Source organism: Melanaphis sacchari, unplaced genomic scaffold (assembly GCF_002803265.2).
Source record: "Melanaphis sacchari strain LSU unplaced genomic scaffold, SCAv2.0 Contig0_pilon_pilon, whole genome shotgun sequence".
Taxonomy (NCBI): domain Eukaryota; kingdom Metazoa; phylum Arthropoda; class Insecta; order Hemiptera; family Aphididae; genus Melanaphis; species Melanaphis sacchari.
Window position 1 is genome coordinate 25,232,268 of NW_020270366.1, and position 21,762 is coordinate 25,254,029.

The window sequence follows — 21,762 nt, forward strand, 5'->3', positions numbered from 1 at the left end:
ATAAGAACTTAAAAGTTATAACTGATAATATTTTGGTATATCCAGCCAACTGTAATAATTATAATATACCTCCTAGTCACCTTATTAAAATATGTTTAAGTATATATATGAATAGATTGTCCTTGAACTATTGTAATTTTGGGCATTATTTTGAACGTACATAAATTGTGTGTAATAAGTAATAACTAATATCTATTATCGCTAATTACATCATAAGAGTATAAGATTGATAAATTTTCCAGTAAGTGTTTTTTTTTTTTTTTTACTTTTTTTAGCTTTAAGTTAACACAATTTATTCATTTTTACTTAAAGATGTTAAAATAAATTGTGGGTTTTACATCGTCGGGTTATTGGTTTTAAATTTTAATTGTAAACATTGTGCATCAAACCGGACAACAGTGCTTGAGAAGGAGACTACTATATTTGTGGGATTTAACTAACTGTAACTAGTTTTTTTTTAAAAACTATTGGAAGTTGGAGGGTTTTAAAAGGTAACTTTTTTGGGGGAGGGGAAGAGCCTAATGTAGTTACATTGTATCGATATATATATATATATATGTTCAAGTAATGGTGTTTGGTTGTTGGTTGAACAGTGTTACATTTGATTTATCGTTTTTTTCTTTTTTTACTTTAACTTTCAAGATATCTTGTTGTTTTTTTTTTTTTTTGAAAGTGTACCGAAACTATTTCACTTTCATATTACTACAAAGTACAAACCAATACCGTCCGTTAAAACACGCGATACAACTAAATAAATATGTATATATTTATAAATATAAGTGTAGTAGATACTGCTAATATCCACCTGTTTTTCGAATAAAATAAAACATAATATTATTATGCTGTCTCATGAATAAATCACCTATATTTAGATAACATATATAACAGCTGCAAGTATTATAATAGGTATATAGTCGGAGTTCTAAAAACGGCATAATCTTCCGGTGTTATGTCAATACCAAATGTGAAGTGGTCTACAACCGTGAGATTTATTCGGTAAAAAAAAAAAAAAGAAAAATATAATATGTAATTATATTACGACCGTATAATATAGTAATACAATTCGTTGATATAATCGAGGTTTGCAGAATAGTATGTATAAAAAATAAAAATAGTCTACATTAAACAACAGAACCAGTTGTTCAGTTGAAACTCAATTATGGCTATAACTAATAATTTTCGTATCAGGCTTTGGTCATCTGAATACCTATAGTAGAGTATATTATTCAATTTTATAATAACGATTTTTGTACATACCATCTTATGCAAGTATTTGGAAAAAAATTCGTGACTCCCGAAGATCAAAAGTTTTTATAGCTAGCGATTTTTAAATTAAATCCATATACTTCCTAATATGTACAGTAAAAATAGAATTCACGTGATGGAGCTGCTATGCATAATGTTCGTTTATCCCATTACAAGATTGAAAGATCATATGCAGCCGAATGCAAGTACCTATCCGTTAAAACCTTCAAAGGAAGATAAAATGTTTTTCTTTTACTTTTTATAAATTGTATGTACGTCTTTTTTTTGGGACCTACATATTATATATTTCACCGATCTACTTTCACTTGATCGGATATAATATTATATAGTTCGATGAAACGCGCATTTTCTTACATCATTATTTCACACGCGGTACTCATCCGTATATTGTTACCAATATTGCGTCATAAAGAACAACAGTATAACTACAATGAAAATCCGGTGGTGCAGTATTATTCAAACACAACCCTTCACATATTGCGAGCACATATTACTTATAATGCAGCTTGCAGGTTAGGGTTTTAAACATAGTCATTTTACAAAAATCAACGAATGACGATGTAACAGTTATGTGTATATTATATATTAGTAATATATAGTATTAGTAAGAAACTATAATATATTAGTAAGAGTAAGATAGCAATATAATATTACTATCTTAACTTAAATTGGATTTGATTTACTACAAGCATTTTTTTTATTGATCGATGTTTATCGTACTCTATGTCCTAAACACTAACATACATTTTTACTGAGAAATGACTAATCTTTTAAGTATATTGCTCGACTTTATTCAAAATCAAGATACAATAATATGTCGATACGCCTGTTGTATCACATGCAATAGACGATAACTTAATGGTTATGCGGGTACATTTTGATTACGTTTTACACTTTTACTTTTTACCTACATCAATTATTGATTAAAAGGGCATCGCCCACTTGCACCAAAAAAAATTAATTCGTTTAGGGCAGGTACAGCCCATTTGCGCCAAAATAAAAATGGTATATTCTTTCCGAAAGCCTATTTACTTGGTTAAATATGTTTTTTCCTCAAATAATTATCAATTCAATTTCATTTAAATTATAGCCAATTGTACGAATTTTTTTATGAATAATAACCAATAAATAATGATATAAATTATTTTAAACAATAGGTAATAAATAGTTAGTTAGTACATATTTTTAAAAATTATTATAAGTTATTGGTAATCATAGTTAATTGTACGATTTTTTTTAAAAATTATAATCAATAATACACGTTTTAATCTTTGTTTTTAAAAGTAGTGAAATGTAAATCGATTAATGCTTTATGAATATCAGACACATATTAAGGATTTGAAGGAAGAGAGCTTTTATGAGTACGGTAAATACTTTTTCGTACAGCAGATACATCAGATATAGTAAAATCAGAATTAGTTATGTAGTTATTCATTTCAGTTAAAATAATTTTCCTAGGACGAATACTTATGTCTTCGAACGTTTATATGCTGCAGTTATATTTAAAATCTATAGACCTATGAAAATAACTTTTTTATATGTTACAGACACGAGTACATGACGTCTTTTAAATATACAAATTAACCAATTCGTTAATGTAAAATGTTTACGCGGGTAAATTTGGCGCAAATGGCTGAACTCAAAATGAATTAATTTTTTTAGCGCAAGTGGGCAACTTCCGATTAAAGACGTAGATACAAGCATATAATTAAGCAATTAAGCAATTATTTAAAAATACGTATGTTAAAATAAACAAATATACTGAGAAATGCTATAATATTGTAAGCCTAAAGAATGGACGTAGTCAATTTATATCAAATTTGACCCTAAATATTTACAACACGTGTAATTTGCACCAACATTTTTTAACTGCATTTATAATTTGCACCATCTCAGATAGTAATAAATAGGAAATGTAATTAGCAACAAAATTAAAGTCGATTAATATAAGATATAGGTACTATCGAAAGAACATAATCGTACAATTTTTGATATTTGATAAGATATAAAATAATTAAAAAAATAAAAATATAAGAATAATAAAACAAACTGATGTTGCACTGATTGCCAGATTAGTTAGATTGCAATTTATATTTTGATACATACAGGTTTTTGTATTTTTATGTAACTAATTCAATAAATGAAGTAGGTGCAAATTATATGTCCTTATTTTGGTGCAAATTACGAACTCCCTGAAGAATAACAAGACAATTTCATTATCTATACGACTATGACTATATCTATAGAAATATATTATTTAAAAAAGAGTAAAAAACTGTAAGCAACTTTTTTAGTAATAGTTACATGTCGTAAATGTAAACATGGAATCTGTACTTTCTATATTATAATATCGTATATATATAAAAAATTATAATACAGAGATCAAACATTAATGAATAATATATAATCTTAAGTGTATAAGTAATTTAAAATATATTTTAATCATTCGTATTAATATTGGATATATATCTGAGAATTATTTTATTGAGAATATGTATGCTTGTGAGAAATATTATATAAATAAATTTAAGTTTAAGCAGTATAAAAATTGTTTGTAAAACACAGATATTGTTATCATGATATAATTTGGATTCATTATATTAAAAATAATTTAAATTGAAGGCTTTAAAAAGAATATTATATACTCGTAATAATAATTTATTTTATTTCACTATATTACCATCAGCAATAGATTTTCATATTAAAATCTATTCATGGGTAATGGGTATATTGATGGATTAAAAATTTACTTCAGTAGATATTAAATAGATTTTTTTTACGTAATATGTGTACCTATTAAAGAATAGTATAATCTATAGAACATGTTGCAAAATCATTAATTTGCCTAACTTTTATATTTTGACACAACATGAACAAAAAATATTAAAATTTTCAGTAATGAATACATTTATGATATAAAAAAGTCACTTGTGTTAATATTAGGTACGGATAATGTATTAATATTAATTACAAGTATTATTTGCATAATTAAGACTGTTTAGACCAGATAAACCATGTATAATGTATATATACATTATACATATATTATATAAGTGTGTTTATGATATTTATGCCGATTATTCGGTGAATTATATAATTTTAATATTTATGTACTTTACCATTATGGTAGATATCTATTCTACTGTGTCTATAAACATTAATATTTCAAATAAAGAAAGTGCTTTGAATTAACGATATATACAATTGCATACTATATTATATTATTTATAATGTAATTAAAAGTTAAATGAACTAAGAATATATTTTAAATTATATTTAATATTTTTGAAGCAATTTAATGATGTTTGATCACATGAACATTATTGCATATGCAATAACTAATCTTTCTTAATCAATTACTTTTATCGGTAAATTACAATAGCGTAACATTAAGTATATTAGAATTACTTTTCGTGGCGTATCTGTGTCTTAAATACGTGCATTGTGCTAATTGGGTGATAGATAGTGATTATTTGAATTTAGAGATGATCAACTTATAATTAGATTATGAGATATCTATTAAATTGTTTTCTTTAATTTAATATTTTCAAATGTTAAACTAAATTCTAACTATGCGATATAGACCGATATTACCATGTATATATATATTATATCACGTAAAAATATTTCCTTTTTTTATTGGAAAAAAAACTTTTGACTTAAATTATATTTTGAAATAGTTCAAGTAGGCGAGAAAATAGTTTATAATATAATGCGTTTATTATAGGTATATAGGTACCGCACGTACTTTATTGTTTAGGATTTTAAAATAAAGTAATTTTAAAGTCACACAAATTTTGAATATTTTACGAAATTAACTCTATTAATTTTCCCATACGTATATAGGTTATAGGAATAAACTTATATAACGTAGTGCGTTATAAACGAATAATTATCGTGGGATTATAACTTGCGTACCGCTGCAGTTTTATACGTAAACATTATTTTCTTATGATTTAAGTAGTTACAATCACTTTATATTAGGATATAATGTAATTACTAGTCTGGGAATCTGCAAAGAAGTTTTTAATATACGTTCCTTTCATTTTCAATCCCTACCAAACGCGCGCGCCGTGTCCTGCAGGTGGGTGGTGGTTGTATAAAATAGCTGAGCAATTACATACAGCCATCCAATAGTCGGTGTAAGTTCGGTGACTAGTCAGTGAATTTAGTGGTTATTCTTTTCTGTTTTTTTAATACAAGTAAATTTTTTTAAATTTTTCAAGATGAACGGTCTTCTGTTGGTAAGTTACTTTTTAAATTAATTTTTATTCGTTTATTATAATTATTATTTGATTTTTACCGTCGATAAAGAGACAAACATTCGTATAATACCGGATAGTAGTCATTTGGTTGTTCTTCTATAATACCAGTGAATAATAATGTAATATTATTAATGATAGAAAAAAAAATAGAAGTGTATTACAACAGTAATTTTTCAAACGAAAACATTTTGGATAATAACAAATAAGTTTTTTTACTAATTCTTCCATACTATATTACACACTACGCACGGCACAACATGATGTTATAAAATATACACTATACATTATCATAATAGTCCAGCGTTAAATTTTAAACACTATGAGACGGTCATTGTACTTGGAGCTTTCACTATATGTTTAAACCGTTCTGCCATGTATTTATATACTCCACACTCGAACGTGCACGTGGCCTAAAACGTATATAATGTAGATACATAATATTCGTTTATATTATATTTTTCTACTCCAGTCGAACTCTGACAGCTGATGGTAAAGTACGAGATTTTTAATATTACTTCAGCGATTTCTATTAGGACCAGCGACGCGCCATAGGTAGCGCCCAGATGATTTAAACACACGCTAGCATTAATTTCTAAACCTGTCACAAAAATAAATAAATATTATTTTAATAAAAAAACAATATTTATTGCTATAAAAATATTATAAGATATTTTTAAATTGAAAAGATTTTTGTTTTTTAATCTAAATTTTATGATAGCGTTATCGGAAATGGGAAAATTTAAAACACGAAAAAATGGATTATGTGAAAAAAATACGCTTTGAAATCAAAAGGAACTTAATATAAAATTAAGTTTAGCACATACGATTTATTTTAGTGCCAATGATTTTGTTTCAGCGCAAATCTAAAAAATATATCATAAAACACAACATTAATATTTATTCGATATCAACTCATTTAAAATATTATATACTCATAATTATTGTGGTGTTTCAGTGTCTCGTCGTCGCCGCAATCGCCATCGTCACCGCCGAACCACCAAGCAGCTATAGCCGACCATCGTTCGGAGGAGGCCATTCGTCCGGCGGTTTCGGGGGTTACTCTTCCGGCGGCGGCGGCGGTGGATACTCGTCCGGCGGCGGATTCTCGTCCGGCGGTGGATACTCGTCCGGCGGTGGATACTCGTCCGGCGGATACGCTTCCGGCAGCGGCGGCTACTCGTCCGGCGGCAGTTACGTGCCAGTGGCCCCGGGACCGTCCACAAACGAAGGACAGTACGTCGACGGACAGCTCCTCGAACAGATCAAGCAGATCGTGCTCAGAGACGAATCCCAAAACTCCGGATCGTCGTTCGGCGGATACCCGTCCTCGTCCTACGGCGCCCCGTCCTCGTCCTACGGCGCCCCGTCCTCATCATACGGCGCCCCGTCCTCATCGTACGGCGCCCCGTCCTCGTCGTACGGAGTCCCGTCCCAATCGTACTCGAGCCGCGTCGTCGGCGTCGAATTGGAACAGGTGAGACCGGCCATCCAAGTGGCCCAGTTCCAACAGTCCGGCGGTTACTCGTCCGGCGGCGGTGGCGGCTACTCTTCCGGCCCGTCTTCCTCGTACGGAGCTCCGTCCAGGCCGTCCTCGTCCTACGGAGTGCCGTCGTCCTCTTACTAATAGCGGCCGGTGGTGCGCTCGGCTCGTCGCCGGCACCGGTCCGGCACGACAAACACCGCAAACCGCAGCAGACCCGCAAAAAAATATCATCATCGCAACATATTACGTACACACAATCCTCCGCTCTTTCCACGCCGCCCGTACAGCTTTCAATGTTATTATTATTCTACACTCGCGATCACTGCGATCTTATACCTCGTCTGACGTTGTAGTAATCTCACACCGAATAAACCGCGAGTGAACGATATACACATAATGTATACGATGTACGCGATAGCACAACGGCAATAAACGACGAATCTTCGCGCGGACTTACGACGTAACAGTGTGCGAGCTTATACAACGAAATGTAAATAATATTATCAATAATTATTATCATCGTCGCGGTCAACACAACGACGCCGCGGACACGGAGCCAGCGACGCGAGAGAGCACATATTTTTTTTCGTAATTTTTCTGAAATGTATTTTTATTTTTTTTTTATATTTTGTTATATATATATATTTTACGATGTTTTTTTTTATCTATTGTTATACGCGTGTAGTCGAAAATTTAGCCATATCGCATATTTACATATAATACGACGTAATATTACAATAGTGAATACTAGACTAAATGTAATATTTGTCTGATCATTTTTTTCATGTATAAAACAATACGGCCAAAAGATGATGAGAGATAAAAAAAAAATCTATTTTTTATAAAATATCGTGTTTTTTTTTATATTTTTTCTATTATATTTCTTGCCGTATACGCATACATATACGAGCTCTATAGCTCTATAGGCACTTTGTAAAAATTGCACATCATCGTTTTGCCATATAGCCAAGTTATGGGTTTTCGTACCTTTATTTAGGTGTATTTATAATTATAATGTAATGCAATATTGCGCCAATACAATGATTGATTATGTGATTAGGCCAATGATGCGCAGTGGTAAACATCGAATCAAGAATAATTTCAAAAATTAAGTATAAGGCTATAATTTTACGTTGTCACATATATTAATTGGGTATTTAGTAATCCATTGCTGTAATAATGCAAGGATGAATATACACACGAGTACGTAAAAAATCTGTTTGTAACATCTCATATTTTTAGATGTTTTTTTATTCCCTTATTTACATATATTTCAACAGCAATTACGTTTTTTAACGTTATCATATGATGTTTTAACGATATTATATAACAAAAATGTATGCCATAAAGAGTACAGCTCTTTCACATAGATAGTATTTCGTATTCCGTTCTACGCGACGTCGAGGTAATGCATAAAAATTGTAATTTATCAAAAAAGTTTATGCTTAAATTCGAAGGTTGTTATCATGCGACGTGCGTGGCTCAGATATACTTATATACTATATTTATATTTTATGCACTCGTAAATTTATTAAAAAAATTCTGTAGTACATCTGTACATGCAAATTTTACAGATTACATTCCTAGATATTATTAAATTGCAGACGTTGGTAATTTTTAAAAATAAAATTTTAGCTCCGGTCATTAAAAAATTATTGTACGTAAATTATTATAAATATAAAACGTCGAAAATTTCGCGCTCTGCGTTGAAATTGGGTTATAGATTACTGATTACGGTATTATAACTGTTTCACAACAATAAAGACCCGTCAACATGTCCCTGTCGGTTGGTAAATGTTTATAATACCGCGAAAGTGTAGACTCAATTATTCTTACCATTTTGTTGTTTACAGACGTGTGGCCAAGGTTTCTCGGGGACTCGGCCAAAAACAGGACGAAAAATTGAGAAATTCAGATGACGTTTTTATCGCGAATATAATAATATGTAATAATAATTCGCGGGATTCGGTAACTGATATACACACATTCTCGCCATGTACAAACTAGGTATATGGGCATAAAACGTACCTGTTGTATAGTCAGTTGTCACAACTATATAATAAACGCGTCGAAGGTGGATTTTTAAATTACAAATTAAATTAGGCGGTTGTACACAATATAATGTATAGCAGCAGTAGCTATATAATAACATGACGTACAGGTAGATAGTAGATGCTGACTTAGACACAGTACGCCAATACCTTCATATACCTATTACCGCGCGTATGAATACACGAGCAATGCGAATTATTGCCACACCGCGCACCGGAATGGTTTTAGCAGCGTTTCTAATCGTTAATAACCAATCTGTTCAAAGCGAACACGTGCATAATAATTACGATTATAGCTGATATATATACATGTATAAATATAGGTAGATAGTTATAGGTGCCTCCTATATATACTACCACGGCTAAGTAATGCATGTTGCGAAATAAAACTCGCGAGTGCATAGTTTCGCGACGAACGCTATTTACCTATTTATTTATAGATTAGTTTTTTTTTTTTTTTATTCCGATCCGGCCCAACGACAATAAATTAGGTATAGGACTCGGCTAAACGCGCGCGAGTGCGTGGTGGGAACTGGGAAGTACGCTGTAAGGTGTTCACGGTATCAAATAGGAAAACAAATGAGACAAGTCCTTTTTTTTTTAGCAAAGTAATTTATTCATGGAAAGATGGTAAATGCTTTGATACGCACATTGTATAACATATAAATATAAATATAAATAAGTATTGTATTTAAAATATTATCCTTACAAATAACAAGTTACACGAAATATAAAAAACATAATTTCATTGTAAACCAATTGAATTTTTTTATTATCCTGTAAGACTCTTGACAAGTATGATCAGCAGGTTGAAAATTATGAGAGGATCTGAAATAAAAATTAAAATTATTTACATGTATAATAAACTAAAAATCTTTACAGATAAGGTGATTTCGTCAATAATATCTAACAAGGATAAACATATAGTGTTTCGACAAACTTGTATACTTGCAAGAAACCGTACGATGAAATGAAAGTAATTTATTTTTAAAATTAAAACTGTGGAAATAGTTACGGAAATATTAACCATTTGCATTATATAACATGTAGTTACGTCTACAAGACCACAACGCATCTATGACCTAAAGAGTATAATACATTCACAGAATTGTACTCTACCTATAATATACGAGTACAACAATATATAATATACATAGCCCAACGCATTTAAGTTAATTCACATAAAACTTAATTTTACAATGACCCAATTTGAAAAACATTTTTCGTCAAATTACAATATTACATATGATGGCTATAATAATATGATATACATTTTTGTTTTTAATATTTTATTATGACATAAAAGGTCTACAATACGGGGCTATATTATGTAAAGTCGTACACATACTTTATATTGTAGAATATGATATACATTTATTACATTTATAACGAAGGCAATTACGTTAGTAGAGAATAGTATCGTATTAATTAAAAACTGTTATATAGTACAATAATTTTTGATAGTAAACCATATTTCCTGGGCATCTAATACGTATAGTAATCTACAGTCACATAACTCGCTCCGTTACAATATTCGGGTCAACAAACTCAAAAAGAAACATTTATAACATTCATTATAATAATTATAGGATAATATTTAAAAAGTATTATTAAATTATAATACAGTTTAATTAATATTGACAATAAATTTGAATGAAATGGGGAAAATGTAAATCCTAAGTTTTCAAAAACAAATTAATAATTATTATGTTTTAATTAATTTTTAATAATTGTAAAAGTATTAGAGAATCAAAAAAATAAAATATTTAACAAAAAAAAAATATCGTTTTCTTATGCGTGGTTAAAAATTGTATAAGACACTAAATAATTTATTTAAAACAAATTTTGATTTAAAACAAGCAATGTTTTACATCTAAGGGTTTTTCTAAGTCATACACACACGAATAATATTTGTTTATCATTATATTATATTATGCACTCAATACTAAATTTGCTACATAGTAAGTTAATTATTAACCATAAACAGGCATAAGTAAAGATAATAACTATGGATTGCTTGTATGCCTTTATCCAACACCTTAATATAATAAGATGAAAAGCTGCCTCATAATAGTTGCAAAATATAGGCAAAAGGTAGACAAACTATGAGGTATGCAAACCTAATGTCTTTATCAATCTGGTGTTTAGATTTCACTAGTTAGTCTTTTAATTTAAGCATTAATATATTTAGGTATTTCTATTTTGTATGTAACAGTAAATTTTGTTTTAAATGTGAGATCACTGACCAATATTACAGATCAAATTATTTTTTTAGGTTTAAGGTGCAGTTACCAGGCAAAACAATCTTGCAAGTTTATTTTATTACTTTACTATTAATAATTATGGATCTTAAACAAAAAGTCCAAAAATATAAATTATTCAGTTTATGAAATTACAATTTCATTAATAATTTAATTTTCTTGTATAATAATAAAGTGCTCTGTTGTTTTTTGCTTGTTTTGCTCACCCACCACCTGGGGACTAGGTCAATCTATCAGAAAATACTGCCAAAAGATGTTTTGGCTGACAGTAAATAAAAGAGTCTAGATTTTTTTTTTTAAATAATATTTCTTGTGCTAAAACATATTAACTGTTTATAAAGTTTATAAAGTTTATAAAGTAATTATATAATATGACAGCCTGACAATCTAATCTGGATGAAAATTTGTCACAGAAAAACAATACAAGTATTAATATTCTGAATATATTTTGAATGCAATTTTTTAATTTCCAATCAAAGCAGTAATTTAATGGACTATTATCATATATAGTAATATGGTCTAGCAAAAATTGATATTTACTGTTGATAAATATTATTTATTAATATTTTACTATTTTTAAATTTTAAAATATAGATAGATAACATACATTATTTTTAGATTACTGGTAAATAAGACTATATTATCAATAATAGTCAATTGATAAATATATAAATATTATATGCATTTTAAATTTAAAACTTTTTACCAAGGCACATCAATAATGTAACACAGCCATACTCAACCTTTTTTTCATTTGGGCCACATAAAATATTTTAAAATATTACGCGGGCCGCAAGTCTAAATGAACGGAACGGAAAAAAAAACTAAAAATACATTTTTATATTGTGTACAACATTTGAAAATTTATTGTAAAAAAATTAAATATTTATTTTAAATTAGTGTGAATTTTGATATTGAGATAATTCCTTAACTATTTTGGATAAATCTGGTTTGTAGTTGCTGCATGCTACTCTTAACAAGTCGTCAAGATGTGAATCAGTAAGCCGATTTCTGTACACATTCTTTGCATATTTCATTTTTGAATATGAAGTTTAACACACTTTAATTGTTCTGTTATACCTATATTACACTTATATTAGTTTTAAAATTTTTTTATTAATTCAATGAGTTCTGTTTGGGCCACATATAAACCATTGGCGGGCCGCAGGTTGAGTATGGCTGATGTAACATCACAAATTAATTATATTTGAGTGTATATGATTTAAAAAAATGTATGAATGCATAAATGAATTGTATAATGAAGATCTTAAATAAAATATTAAGGTAAGCAGACAAAAAAATATTGTTTTATAAATTAATTTTATAATGACCTTATTTTGTATCTTAATTTTATACAAATTAAATAGATAATTATCAGAATAAAATTAGTATAGGAAGGGATCAATATAAAATTAATAAATATATAATAAAACATTTAAATGAGTACAAACATTTGTAAAGTAAATTATAATAAACTATATTCCTGCAGTAAAAAATAATTTACTTTTTAAAATTACCTATGTATAAAATATATTTTTAAAAGTACCAAGTTTTTTTTTATCAATTTTAAACTAAATAAATATAATTTGATGTTTCAGTTTTAGAGATGGAATACAACTATGAAAATATGTATACATAATATAATGCTATCAATGCTGTTCTAAATTACACTGAACCATTAATGCTAGCTTTTAAGAAAGGTAATAGTTACTTAAGTATAAGTTGTGAATCTATTAGCTTTGTAAAAACAATACAAAATTATAATATTCAGTAACTAATATGATAAATAGTTCAAAAATACTAAAAAGATGAAACTTCATAAATTATAAATTAGATGTTATAATGAATAGTTTATTATAAAATAATATTTACATAGTATGTATACCTAACTAAAGGTAATAATACATTTTTATTTACCAACACAATACAAAAATTAAATGGTGGTATTATGATACTGGAGGAATAAATATTTGTAACTATAATGTAATAATGTTTTCAATGTATATTATTCACCTTAATTCACATTAAAACTATAGATATTTACTAGGTAAGGCTATTGGTACTACTTACATTTAACGACTGTACGGATAGACTTCATAAGTGATAATATCTGTGTTTTCGTGGTTGGGATATCCTCAAACTCTCGGTTCACTGTGGACCAGCCGTCTAAAAAAATAAACCATACGGTGTAAATAATTAATATCACATAATAATATAGATCAGCAGCTCGCCAGCCTGGTGAATATGTACTTACACTTGGCCAGAACTCTGTCTTCGTTCAGGATGCATATGGCGTTCAGACACAATAGCGAAGCCTCGAGCAGAGTCCACAATGAAAATCCCATGTCTTTAGCACGTCACCCTAAGGGACAGCCGGATAATGCTACACCAACGCAAAAATTACTGGAAAAATAATTCGAAATATCAAATCATTCGAATCCCGTTGTCAAAGTTGGATGAAAACATGAAATCGCGCGTGTTATCACACTACGTGTTCAATCCGTTATCGGTGTAAGCGACTACGGTACATTTAAAATAAATGGCGGGCAAATTTCTTCCATGTTTATTCGACCTCTTATCGGTATCGCGTTCTAACCTACATAGCGTTCGCAAACCAAGATATGATAACGAGTAACGACGAAATTACGGTCTACACAGTAGAAGTGACGGACGTTGGGGTCGGGTTATTCGTTTTTCGAGTAAAGAACATTGCATTTATGCTTACATACAAGTAATAATGACAAGGGAAAAAATGTTGTAACGACTAAGTACTTTTTAATTATTTTTTATATACCGTCTCGTCATTACTCTTATTGTGGGACCCGTCATCTGAACGCCGGTCGGGTGTGAAGTGCAAGTTGTGTCCGTTACTGTATCGACGGTTTCGTATTTTTTTTTGTTCGCGAACAACTGAATAATGTGCCTGACATGCCGCTTGTGTACGTAGTACGAGCGTATACGTGCCCGCTCCTCCGAATCACCCGGCCAATCTAATCGTCACCGCTACACGTGCATCACAGCAATTGAAGCGATGTTGCAACGTTTTTGAGTTCGCTTCATCGTCCAACATCGCGGAATTTGACGACGAAATTTCGTCAGAAAAAATTCTTCCTAACGGTTGTCCAACTGATACGCTCCTCAATCAGGTAAATTGTTGTTTGATTTTTGCCGACGATGGCTGAAAACATTTACACCCGACTTAGTTTCACCGCTGTGTCTTAACAATTATGAAACTAGGCATCATATCCACTAAACAGCGTTTATGTGGTGACATATTATGCGTCAGGGAATACTCCATTGTTAGTTGTAATTATAAAAAAAAAAATGTTTTCCACAGTTATTAATGAATGCCTAGTTGTTCTTAATATAATTTAAATGTCCCAATGCAAAGCCTAATTTTACTGTCCAATCAGTGTTTAATCGTGTTTTAATAGTTTTTTATTGATTGAATTTTATTGAATTTTTGTTTTATTATATGTCTAAAAATAATTAAATTATGTGCATGATATATTGACTTGATTAATTTACCTAGTTCATAATTTAATAATGACCTATTTTTGTTAACAACTGCAATAAATTGATTTAGTATTATCTATTTATTTTAATTGAATTAGGTATATCTTTTGTATGCAATTTGCTTTATACAAATATGTTTAGAATTAATAAATTATTTATGATAGCTATAGTAAAAATAGTATAAATAAAATTTTGCCAATGATGAATAAATATAATTTGAAAAAAAATAAAAAGTAGGTAGGTAATATGATATTAATTATATTTTATGTCATTTCTTACTCATTTAGTTTAAGTCTGAGGCAAATAAGTAGGCAATTGACTATTGAGAAATGTGACTGGTATCTATTTGATATATTTAATTATATATATATTTGCCTATATGAGTTAATTATTGTTTAATATATTTACTTATATAATTTTTTTTTTAGATAAAGATGGACTCTGAATCAAATGAAGTTGAATTGAAAAGTGTCGTTTCTGATACGAAACGCACTAGATTTCAAGTTAAATTGGTAGATTGTGAAACCCCTCAAAGGATGCGATTAGACAGTGCTTCATCAGATGATAATAAATATAAAAGTTTTCGGCAACTGACCCGTGAAGCATTACCAAGATTAGACAATTACCGAAATATTATGTCAGTGCATGTTGCATGTAGACCTACTTTGGATGAACTACATAATTGTGATCTGGCTGAAAAAGTATGAATATTTTCTTCATCAAAATTGCCTATCATTTTATAATTAATTTATCGTTATAGAATATGGAAGCTCAAGAAAATGAACCTAGTAGACCAATAAAGAAAAAACATGAACAAGGGTGGATTAAAGGAGTTCTTATCCGTAACCTAGTACAAATATGGGGTCTCATGTTATTTTTAAGAGTAGCATGGGTTGTTTGTACTACTGGTTTATGTAATATAACTCAATTATTTTATTTTATTTTCGATGAAAATTTAAAAAATTAACAATAAAAATCAGTTTCAGGAATTGTTATAATATTGTTTGGTGGTGCTATCACAACTATAACTGCTTTATCTATGTCAGCAATTAGTACAAATGGTGTATTGAAAGAAGGTGGTACTTACTTTATGATATCTCGTTCTCTTGGGCCAGAATTTGGTGCTTGCATTGGTGTAATCTATTCTATAGCATTGTCTGCTGCATGTGCAATGCATACAGTAGGATTTTGTGAAATGGTTCAGATTCTTTTGAACTCGTTTAATTTATCTATATTGGATGGTGAAGTACAGGATATGAGGCTTCTTGGAATCTGTTTAACTACTGCATTGCTGTGTGCAACATTAGGTGGCATTAGGTCACGAATTCAGGTTAATAAAATACAATTTGACATTGTTGCTTATATAATATTTTATATTATGTATTATTAATTTACCATTTTTTGGTCGTATTTTCAAAAAATCTTTAGGTACATGCAGCTGTTCTAGTACTTATGATTGCAGCAATTTTGGATGTATTTATAGGAGCTATTTGTGGACCAAAAAGTAAAGCTGAAAGAGATGAAGGTTTCATTGGTTTTAGCTGTAAGAAAAAACAATAGTACAAGCTTATTATAGTCTTAGTACCATATAACCAAAAATATAAATATACATGTTTTTAGGGGATGCAATTAATAATAATATATTCAAGAATGAAACTTTTGACGATTGGTGTAAAAGTTTTTGGTATGGTTTTAGTATATTTTTTCCTGCAGTTTCTGGATTTTTAGCAGGAACAAATAAATCAGGCGAATTAAAAGTAATTTAAATTGTTTTTATATATTAAAATCTTAACTATTATGTATTAAATTGTTATTTTATTTAAGTATAAAATAACTGAATATTTTTATATCATTGTCTATACTCTGTCTCTAAAATTTGTTATAGTAAATACCAAAATCTATATTAAATATTTGATAATGGCAATATTAACTTAACTACCTTAAGTAAAGGAACTATTTTAAACTACTCAATCAATTTTTGTATAACTAAATTCATACTTGAATAAATAAGTTTTGAAATTTAGTATGAGTCTTGATGATTAAAGCATTAGTAACCACTTTTGAGACTGAGTATGATAATCTTTATTTAAATCTTATATTTTATTATTTGTTATCTAGGATTCATTAAGAGCAATACCAAGAGGTTCCTTAACATCTATTTTTATTTCTTCTTCTGTATACATTAGTATAGCAATTTTGGTTGGTTCAACATTTATAGATCAAGATCCTCATTATAAGTCTAATTTTGATGATCATAAACATTATGTAAGTCTTTAAGGTTATTTAAAAGTAAAATATTTATTTAAATGTATTGTTTATTTTGTGTTGATAACAATTTTTTAGGCAGTCAATCGAACTATTGGACTTATAGCATTTTTTAGCCCATTAGTATACGCATGTATCTTGGCCTCAACATTAACAGCCTCATTTTCTTCATTTTTAGCTGCTCCAAAAGTATTTCAAATGTTATGCAACGATAGACTTTACAATAATCTTTCATGGTTTGGATTTAGTAATAAATCAGGAGAGCCAATAAGAGCTGATATTTTAACTACATTAATTGTTTTGCTGTTTATACTTCCTGGTACTATACATTATATATTTTGTCTATCCTGTTATTGATAATAACAATACATTTGGTACTTATAGGTGATTTGAATGCAATATTACCTTCAATATCAAATATATTTCTTAGTGTTTATGCGTTGATAAATTTCAGTACATTTCATGCATCATTAGTTAAACCAATTGGATGGCGTCCTACTTTTAAAGTAAAGCAATTTTACTCATTAATTTTTTATTATCATTTATTGTAACTGGTGAATTATTTTAATTTAAACATTTTTATTTTCATTTCAGTTGTATAATATGTGGTTAAGTTTAGGAGGTTCAATGTTATGTGTAGTGTTGATGTTTGTCATTAGCTGGGGAACAGCTTTGGTGACGTTAGCAGCTATATTAGCCTTGTACTTAATAGTATCATATCAAAAACCAGGTAATTTTATTAATTAAAAGATTAAAAGGTATTCAAATTCTTAGAAATTAATAATTTCAGATGTCAATTGGGGTACAAGTACCCAAGCTCAAACTTACAAACAAGCTCTATTGGCTGTTCACAATCTTATAAGGGTGGAAGATCATGTTAAAAACTTTAGACCGCAACTACTTGTACTTACTGGAATGACATCTGCTAGACCATCATTAATTGATTTTGCACATCTCATTACAAAAAATTTGTCATTGCTTGTATGCGGAAATATTATCAAAGTATGTTTATTTATTAAGTTGAAATATTGAAATTAATTATATTTTAAATAAACTTTTTTTTATTATTTAAAATTTTTAGGCTCCATCTTCACAAAAGTTACTTGAAGTTTATTCAAAACGTGCCATAAATTGGTTATGTTACCACAAAATCAAAGGATTTTATGTACAAATAGATGGTACTAATTTTGACGATGGTGCAAAGAGTTTAATGCAAACAGTTGGATTAGGCAAACTGAAACCAAATATTGTTATGTTAGGATATAAGAGCAATTGGTTCAAATGTAGTTCTCAAGATTTAAATATGTATTTCAATGTGTTACAGTATGTACTAAGAAAATTTCATATAAATTGTTATATTTAGTTGATTTATAATTAATTATTAACTATTTTGTAATTATTTAGTAAAGCTTTAGATATTCATATGGCTGTATGTATATTACGTGTCAAATCTGGACTAAATTTTTCTAATTCAATTCTTATTGATGAAATGCAGCTTGATATGATGGTAAACCGTAAAGCATCATATCTATCAGAAGAACCATTTTTACATAGTAGATCACAGTCAATGTCTACTGTTAGTAAGTATTGAGTTCTATTTTAATAATAATATAATGCAGTAAATATTTTTGCTTTTTATTAATTTGTTTTTTAAACAAATTTTTATGTATACTTAATATTTTTTTTAAATTGCTATTTACACTGATTTTATTTTAAAGAATATTTAAAAATTAATATTATATCAAGGTGTTTATTTTTTAATATTACATATCTAAAAAAATAATTAAAGCATTAGTTATTAATAAATGTTTGAAAAGTTTTTTTTTTTTATGAATTTGATAAACATGGCAATCCATTTTCAATGTTTTTCATGAAGTTTTGATTAATTGATTGATTTTCTATGTTTTTAATATTTTACATTTTATTTACATATTTTTCACTTGAACTAAATTTATATCTAATTAATTTTCATAGCTGATAAAAATGACAGTGATGAAGAAAATGAATTATTAAACAAAGAAACATCTACTTCATTCACTAAGCAGTCTACTGATGATAAAGTTGATCAACCAAAATTAAATAAAAATCAAAAAGTTAATATTGTCAAGTAAGTTTTTTAAGCATTATAAAATTAAAATTAATTATATAAACAAATATTAAATTATTTTAAATAAATTTATGTTTAATATGTTTATCTTATATTACAGAGGAACTGATGGTTATGATTTACCCAAAGACACTATGAATGAGATTACCCGGTTTCAACGTAAACAAAAGAAAGGTTCAATTGATGTTTGGTGGCTGTATGATGATGGAGGTAAAGTAGTATGTTTATCATATTTTGTAATATTATTAATTTAGTTTGTTTAATTAAGGTCTTACATTACTTTTACCATATATCTTAAGCACAAGAGGTAATTGGTCGTCTTGTAAATTGAGAGTATTTACAATTGCTAATAAAAAAGATCAATTGGAATTTGAACAAAGAAGGTAAGATAATTTATAATTATTTAATAATTTATTATTATGTGTTATTTTAACGTGTGGTCTCTTGCAGTATTGCTAGTTTGTTAGCCAAATTTCGTATTGATTATTCAGATTTGTTAGTAATAACAGACCTTATGAGGAAACCACATGAAGAAACATTAGCTTTTTATGATGGATTGATTAAAAGTTATAAACCTAAAGGACCAAACAGTGAAAGTATGTAATGTAAAAAATCAATTAGATTTTGTTATTTAAGTTGAATTTTATAGATGATGGTATAAAAGAGTCTGAGTTAACAGCAATGAAAGAAAAAACAAATCGTCATCTTCGGTTAAGAGAACTGCTTTTAGAAAATTCACAGGAAGCCAACTTAATTGTAATGTAAGTAGTATTAAACATTTTAATAGTTTAATAACAGTGGTATTTTATATGTATACGTTTTGTTTGTTGATAAAACTTATATTTTTTAAATTTAATATGATATCAGAAATGTTTAAAAGCATTACATTGCTTTATATTAATAAGTAATTATAAATTATAGTTAGAGTATTGAATAATTTAGTTTTATGAAATAAATGGGTAGCTTATATGTAATTTACACTTATATTTAAGTTTAATGTATAATAAATTGGGAAATTATTATTTATTGTAATTATACTTTAACGAGTCATTTGATATAATTTCTAGTTTTAATTATTTGATTTGGTTAAAATACAATAAAAATACTAATACTACATACTATTAAACTATATAAAAGTTAGCTTAAAACTAGTATACTAAACTTATTTATGAATGCATGTTTGATATTCCAAATTGTACAGCAGTACATTATTTTTTTTTATAAATGCTATTTTTTTTTTCACATTTATTATTTATTTTGTATTTTTAAAAATAATCATAAATTTCAAGAAATTTTTTACATCTATATTTTTTTGTTTAATAGATTTGTTTTTCTTTTCATTGGTTATTCCAAATTTTTTCAATTGAGATTTTGTACACAAGTTATTGAATGTGATAATTATTTTACTTGTTAATAATACATAATATTTATTTTCTGCTACTAATATATATATGAAATCTGACTTATGCTGGGCAGTAAATTAATAATTGTATAAATATCGTATTAACAGTATGAAAAATGGGAATAAATAAAATAAATATTCTGTTCATCGAGAAAATAATATGATCATTTTATGTGCATGACCATAGGTTATTATCTTTCTTTTTACTCACTCCACTCTATTTTCCATCCTCATTCGTCAATTAATTATTGTAGATGGTGTTGTGATATGTAACAGCTAGTTTTGGTTAATGTGTGCTTGTATCTCTTGGTATAATTTAAATATTCATTTTATAATGTGTACTAATAATTTTTTGATGTTTTATAATTTATTCAACACTTTAACTGTAACATTTATATTAATTTTTTTTAGTAATAAGTAACATCTATATTAAAAGCATAAGATTATACTATATTGTGTAATAATTGATTATATCTTTTACAGGACTTTACCAATGCCTAGAAAAAATGTAGTACCAGCTTCTTTGTATATGTCCTGGCTAGAGACATTGACACAAGGTATGCCTCCATTTCTTTTAGTGCGGGGCAATCAAAGCTCTGTACTTACATTTTATTCCTAAGCATCTTTTGCTCAAGAACTGTTCCTCCATTAAATACCGGTAAAATGATGTTAAGTAATATTATTTAAATTTAAGTAAATTGAAAAACAACAATTTAATATGACTCATTGCCACAATCATGTTTTCTTATATGTGTTTATCAGAAAATACGTTTTTTTTTTCTAATTTCTTATATTTTTTAATTAAATTTCTTCTTTGTATACAATTTTTATAATTCATTAATTTATTTCATATTATATAATTTTATAAAATTGTAATTAATTTAATCAAAAACAGGTACTTGCTATAAACTAAACATATTTTGCACAATTAATTTTTATTTTTTAAGAATCTCATTTAAATGTTATACACATATAATATATGTATGTATAAACATTTAAATTTTATTACTTTAATATATTTGACGTACTTTAATCATTTTAAGTTATTAATGCATAGTATTCTTTTTTGGTTTTCTGATGTATAATTTATATTTCTGTTACTTATAATTTATTTTAATTATTTAATTTATGAAATAATGATAAAAC

The 21,762-nt window shown here is 28.0% G+C and overlaps 3 protein-coding genes across 3 annotated transcripts; 2 read left to right on the forward strand and 1 right to left on the reverse strand.

Annotated features, from left to right (window-relative positions):
- The first annotated feature begins 5,379 nt into the window (after nt 1-5,379).
- LOC112603373 (keratin, type I cytoskeletal 9-like) lies at nt 5,380-7,776 on the forward strand. Its single transcript, XM_025351906.1, has 2 exons — nt 5,380-5,510; nt 6,487-7,776. The coding sequence occupies exons 1-2, from the start codon at nt 5,493-5,495 to the stop codon at nt 7,153-7,155; spliced, it is 687 nt and encodes a 228-aa protein (XP_025207691.1). The 5' UTR covers nt 5,380-5,492; the 3' UTR covers nt 7,156-7,776.
- A 1,905-nt stretch (nt 7,777-9,681) lies between these two features.
- Nucleotides 9,682-13,810, reverse strand: LOC112591133 (immediate early response 3-interacting protein 1). The gene is made up of 3 exons (XM_025334834.1): nt 13,581-13,810; nt 13,397-13,492; nt 9,682-9,893 (listed from the first exon to the last, which is right to left on the reverse strand). Exons 1-3 carry the CDS (start codon nt 13,669-13,671, stop codon nt 9,838-9,840), a joined length of 243 nt encoding a protein of 80 aa, XP_025190619.1. The 5' UTR covers nt 13,672-13,810; the 3' UTR covers nt 9,682-9,837.
- A 1,466-nt stretch (nt 13,811-15,276) lies between these two features.
- LOC112591125 (solute carrier family 12 member 3) lies at nt 15,277-21,235 on the forward strand. Its single transcript, XM_025334822.1, has 18 exons — nt 15,277-15,543; nt 15,603-15,756; nt 15,823-16,172; nt 16,271-16,385; nt 16,463-16,599; nt 16,961-17,107; nt 17,186-17,426; nt 17,492-17,613; nt 17,702-17,837; nt 17,898-18,109; nt 18,189-18,430; nt 18,512-18,687; nt 19,082-19,214; nt 19,315-19,424; nt 19,483-19,597; nt 19,665-19,810; nt 19,864-19,975; nt 21,100-21,235. The coding sequence occupies exons 1-18, from the start codon at nt 15,277-15,279 to the stop codon at nt 21,233-21,235; spliced, it is 3,051 nt and encodes a 1,016-aa protein (XP_025190607.1).
- The last annotated feature ends 527 nt before the right edge of the window (nt 21,236-21,762 follow it).

Coding starts and splice junctions, on each gene's coding strand:
- LOC112591133 (XM_025334834.1), bottom strand. CDS start 13,671: ATGGGATTTTCATTGTGGACTCTGCTCGAGGCTTCGCTATTGTGTCTG. Junction 13,493..13,580: donor AGACAGAGTTCTGGCCAAGT/GTAAGTACATAT, acceptor TTATTTTTTTAG/ACGGCTGGTCCACAGTGAAC. Junction 9,894..13,396: donor TATCCGTACAGTCGTTAAAT/GTAAGTAGTACC, acceptor TTTTTATTTCAG/ATCCTCTCATAATTTTCAAC.
- LOC112591125 (XM_025334822.1), top strand. CDS start 15,277: ATGGACTCTGAATCAAATGAAGTTGAATTGAAAAGTGTCGTTTCTGAT. Junction 19,425..19,482: donor GTGGCTGTATGATGATGGAG/GTAAAGTAGTAT, acceptor TGTTTAATTAAG/GTCTTACATTACTTTTACCA. Junction 19,598..19,664: donor TTGGAATTTGAACAAAGAAG/GTAAGATAATTT, acceptor GGTCTCTTGCAG/TATTGCTAGTTTGTTAGCCA.